The sequence below is a fragment of the Bison bison genome, unplaced genomic scaffold (genome assembly GCF_000754665.1).
Source record: "Bison bison bison isolate TAMUID 2011002044 unplaced genomic scaffold, Bison_UMD1.0 scf7180017864299, whole genome shotgun sequence".
NCBI classification, from domain to species: domain Eukaryota; kingdom Metazoa; phylum Chordata; class Mammalia; order Artiodactyla; family Bovidae; genus Bison; species Bison bison.
This window is the reverse complement of record NW_011494871.1, coordinates 4,592,576-4,598,110: the sequence shown is the minus strand read 5'-3', so window position 1 is coordinate 4,598,110 and position 5,535 is coordinate 4,592,576. Positions and strand designations below refer to the sequence as shown.

The window sequence follows — 5,535 nt, the reverse complement described above, 5'->3', positions numbered from 1 at the left end:
GTTAACCTAGTACCAAGACATTTTTAGCAACTTCTCCATAGCAAAGAGTTACAGAAATTAAGGGCTTCCCAGGTGGTACAGTGGTAAAGAATCGGCCTGCCAATACAGGAGACACAAGAGACACGGGTTCGATCCCTGGGTTGGGAAGATGCCCTGGAGAAGGCAATGGCAACCCACTCCAGTATTCTTTCCTGGAGAATCCCATGAACAAAGGAGCCTGGTGGCTACAGTCCAGGGGGTCACAGAGTCAAGACACAACTGAGCACACACGCGCGTGCACACACACACTCACACAGAAATTAAATCTGCCCTCAGACTCATAACCAGACAGATCTGATAACCGTCTCAGAGTTTTGTATGAGATACCCAAGAGTTCACACATGGTACTAGGAATGTGAAGAGTTCAGAGAAAGAAAGCAAACATGTCAAAACACCTGCATGAGCAAAAAATACATATTTGTTGTTTGGTCGCTAAGTTGTGTCCGACTCTTTGTGACCCTATGGACTGTAGCCCGCCAGGCTCCTCTGTCCATGGGGATTCTCCAGACAAGAATACTGGAGTGGGTTGTCATGCCCTCCTCCAGGGGATCTTCCTGACCCAGGGATTGAACCCACATCTCTTACATCCTCTGCATTGGCAGGCAGGTTCTTGACCACTAGTGCCACCTGGGAAACGAAGGCCCCTAGGCAGATTGATCTTTACCAAGTATCTGAAAACTTAGAAATACTCACATTGAGACATCTCTCTCCTTACATCCATGTGATGTATCAGTGTAATTATTATCTCATAGGAAAATGCTTTGTGTCTGATTTTACTTGAATTCTTCCCTCTGGATGGATAGGGCACAAAACAGACTATTTTTAGTCTCAGCACATCTTGCTTGTTCCATCATGTGGTTCTGCAAACGGGGCACCAAGGCATGTGACCAGGTGACTGGCAGACAAGCCTATGGAGGATGCTTTGTCGTTGGCAGGAATGCTGCCCTGCTACTAAGGAAGGCATCCCACCAAGTCTGTATGGTTTTGGCAGGAGTTTTTCCTCCAAGGGGCTTGGGTAGCATGAGGTGAAGGCGCTCACTCCCCAGGGAGGGACCGGATCAAAGTCAAGGTCAAACTAACAAGGCCCAAGCTGAGTGTCGGGCGCAGGATAGGAGCTTTGTTCTCCACGGAGATGAACCAGAGCTGCCCAACTGCCTTCTGACTCAGTGTGAAATTTGATGGTTTTTGTTTCACACGTTTTCCAGATTAACCAGTTCTCTTTCTTGTGTTTCAGAGGAGTTTTTTCCATGGTCATTTTGAAAATGACAGAAACCCAAGCTGGAGAATACCGACTTTTGATTCAGAGTGCAGCTACCAATTACACAGTATTGTTTACAGTGAGTCTAAGAAGTAAGTGCCATTTGCTCCTAGGTTTTCTCAATATTCTAAAGGGGTGGTTGGAATCTAAGAGCTCTTACCAGGTGCCCCAGTTTAACCAGGTTTCCCTCGACATGTGGCTGAATTAATTGAACTCACTTCAACCTCCCCCATCGCCTATTGAGACTCTGCTGTGACCCACAGACTGAGGGTGAGCGCTCTTCAGAACCTCTATTTTAGGGCTCCCCATTTTTTTTCACTGACGGACAGATGACAAGGAAGAAGTGAAAAGCATTTTGACCTTAGAGTCAGAAGACCTGAGTCCTTAGTTTGGATCTGATGTGACCGCTTTGGGCGGGTCACGGTATCTTCTCTGAGCCTCAGTGTTTTGATCTGTAAAATGGGGTTACACAGACATATCTCACAGGATTGCACAAGCTTAGGCAATGAGAATGTCTGTGTCTGCTCTGTCCAGCAAGGTAGCCACTGGCCACAGGTGGCTGGTGAACATTTGAAATATAGCCAGTGTGACTGGGCACCAAAGTTGTCACTTTATTTCATCTTAATTGATTGAAAGTTGAATTTAAATAACCATACGGAGCTGGCAGCTGCTGTGTTCATTGCAATGCTCCCATTGCTATGCAGACCATCAGGAGCAAGGCAGAGGGTCTCACCCCGGGTGTTGGGGGGCCAGGGGAGGACGGGGACACAGCTGTGCAGTTGGCAAAACCACCTCTGGCATGTCTTCTGGCTTCTCCTTCTCTCCACCAAGTTCTGCCAGGCCTGGAGGTTGTGCAGACTCAGCCTTGTACCGCCCCCCCACCATGGTTTACCCCACATGACAAACGGGGCTAGAAGTGGTGCGTTCACATGGGTCCCGCTGCCTTTAGGGGCCAGGGCAGCACTCCAGAAGCTCTGGTTCATCCACTGTAAATCAGGCTCCCTGGCTGCACTTTGGTGTGACTTGCAGGGTGCAGTGCCTGTGTGTCCCGGCCCATAGCGGTGCGGGGCTCAACGACCGGAGGCTGAGCCTGGCCAGGTCTGCACTCCCAGCCTCCCTGCCCTGGGTCTTGCAGTTAGAGCTGCAAACAGCAGAGCCATTTAGACTCCCACAAGGCTCATCTGAACGGGGCTGGGGACACGGTGTTAGGCTCCAAAGTCAGCCTGTCAGGCAAAAGCCAGGCAAAGTCAAAATCTGTCAACGTTTGTTTTGAAAAGCCCGGCAATTACTCTGATATGTAAAGAGCCAGAGCCCTAGAAGGTCAAAAGTCAAGAGGTACCTCTCATTGCTCTTTGATTTTAGTCTTGTTCCTGACCCCTCCCTAGTCCTGCACTCCACTCTGTGAGACAGGAAGCCCTCACGTTGGAAGAGAATGAGAGATTTTTTCCTCTCTCTTTCTTTCCCTCTGTTTTTTGCCAAGTGTTGAATTTGTATAAAGTAAATGTGTGTCTGCTGTCTTTATTATACTTAGGGCAACTTTTTTTCACTTAAGATTTACAATGTACAAATGAAAAGAAAAAGATTTACAATATAAAAATAGCACAACAATCATTCAAGTAAGTTGCAACTGTTTTTAACGGTGCTGCTGGGTGGTGGGATTCAAAAAAATCAGGTGGAGTAGACTTGGCAGCAGTCAACACGAAAAAGAGGAAAGGGTTTAGTGAACCACAAGTTCAGTATTAACCAACAGTATGTTATGGTTGCTAAAAAAGGAAATCTGAACCTTGGCAGCATTCACAAAAATGTAATGTCTGGGTTAAGAAAATTCATGGAAAATTACTATTTACAGTTCTACATTTTTGCAGATGAACAGTGACAAAACAGAGCCACCAGGATAGTGAAAATCTTGGAATTCCTTACGTTAGGAGAAGCTAAGGGAATTAAGAATGTTTAGCAAAGAAAAGGAAATATTTTGAGGAAAGCAGAAGATTGATTGCAGTGTAACGTAAAGGAAATTCTTCTGATGTGCATCAGGAAACCTGGGTTAACTAGTTAAAAACATCTTCAATGGCAGTGGTCTTCCTTAACCTCAGGATGGTTTTAAATGTTGGAAAGATTTTCCCATGGAAGCAAAGCTTCACTTAAAAAAAAAAATTGCTCTAGAAGGTAGACTTGGGACCACTGGTCAGAAGCTACAGGAAGAGATAGTAAAAACTATGATACAATAGGAAAAGATGTTTGTAATTTACATAATCAACAAAGATTGAATAGTCATAATATGTAAAGAACTTCTATAAATCAATAAGAAAAAAAACTAGTAGAAAAGTAAAAGACACGAGTAGATATTTCACTATATAGTAAACATATTAAATTAATAGCTGAGACATGCAAATTAAGACCACAATGAAGGGCTTCCCTGGTGGCTCAGTGGATAAGAATCCACTAGCCAAGGCAGGAGACATAGGTTCGGTCCCTGATCCGAGACGATGCCACATGCCTTGGGGCAGCTAAGCCTGTGCACCGCAACTAGTGAGCCTATGCCCTAGAGCTGAGGAGCCACAACAACTGAAGCCTGTATGTTCTAGAGCCTGTGCTCTGCAACAAGAACAGCCACCGCAAGGAGAAGCCCATGCACCAGGACTGGACAGAAGGCCCCACTCGCTGAAACTAGAGAAAAGCCTGCTCAGCAACCAAGATCCAGCACAGCCAAAAATAAATAATAAAATAAATAAATTTTAAATTATCTTAAAAAAGACCACAATGAGATATGATTTTATACCCACCGGATGGTTGGAAACAAATCGTCATTATGCGTGGATCCACACCGTAGGGATCAGAAGTTGCACTCCGAGGTCTATTGTTAAAGGAATGTACACACCTGTCTTGGTAGAAATGCACAGGATGTTCATAGGACCACTGTTGGTGATTCAAACTACAAGAAACACCCAAATGTCCCCTACAAGAAAATGGAACAGTAGACTGTGATATATCCACCAGTGGAACACAAGGTAGTGGTAGCAAAATGAATTAAGCAGCAGTTCAGTTCAGTTCAGTCACTCAGGCATGTCTGATTCTGTGACTCCATGGACTGCAGCACACCAGGCTTCCCGGCCCATCACCAGCTCCCGGAGCTTACTCAAACTCGTGTCCATTGAGTCGGTGATGCCATCCAACCATCTCATCCTCTGTCGTCCCCTTCTCCTCCCGCTTTCAGTCTTTCCCAGCATCAGGGTCTTTTCAAATGAGTCAGTTCTTCGCATCAGGTGGCCAAAGTTTTGGAATTTCAGCTTCAGCATCAGTCCTTCCAATGAATATTTAGGACTGATTTCCTTTAGGATGGACTGGTTGGATCTCCTGCAGTCCAAGGGACTCTCAAGAGTCTTCTCCAACACCACAGTTCAAAAGCATCAATTCTTTGGTGCTCAGCTTTCTTTATAGTCCAGCTCTCACATCCATACATGACTACTGGAAAAGCCAAAGCTTTGACTAGATGGACCTTTGTTGGCAAAGGAAATGTCTCTGCTTTTTAATATGCTGTCTAGGTTGGTCATAGCTTTTCTTCCAAGGAGCAAGCATCTTTGAATTTCATGGTTGCAGTCACCATCTGCAGTGATTTTGGAGCTTCCCAAAATAAAGTCTCTCACTTTATTTTGTTTATTTGTCACAGTTTCCCCATCCATTTGCCATGAAGTGATGGGACCAGATTCCATGATCTTAGTTTTCTGAATGTTGAGTTTTAAGCCAATTTTTTCACTCTCCTCTTTCCCTTTCATCAAGAGTTTTGAATTAAGCATAGCTACATGCATACATAACCATGGATGAGTCTTAAAAATAAGTTTGGATAAATAACTGAAATTGTGAAGGACTGCATATTGAGTGATTGCACATGTTGAAGCCCAGAAACAAGCAAACAAACCAATATACTGTCTGGGGCCACCCATCTATGTGATACAGACATTTTTTAAAGTTTGAAAATGACAAACACAAAATTCAGGATAAAATTAACCTAGGGTTGAGACATGGAGAGAAACACAAAAGTAGATTCAAAGGTATTTATGATTATTGCAATTATTAAGTAGAGCATGGATCCATAGATCTTCATTTTTATTTATTATGCTTCAAAATTTACTCTTTGTATATCTTTGATATGCATATATATATATATAAAAGTATTATAGTCTTTTAAAAGAATTGATTATAAGGAAGAAGATTGAAATTTAGCGTTCTTTAAAAAAAAA

At 43.7% G+C, this 5,535-nt stretch overlaps 1 protein-coding gene across 1 annotated transcript in view; it reads left to right on the top strand.

Annotated features, from left to right (window-relative positions):
* The window catches only part of FLT3 (fms-related tyrosine kinase 3), a 53,439-nt gene that overhangs the window by 8,416 nt on the left and 39,488 nt on the right, over positions 1 to 5,535 (top strand). Inside the window, exon 3 of the mRNA XM_010851220.1 lies at positions 1,274 to 1,389. Within this exon, the coding sequence (XP_010849522.1) occupies positions 1,274 to 1,389 (116 nt within the window). The remainder of the gene's footprint in view (positions 1 to 1,273; positions 1,390 to 5,535) is intronic.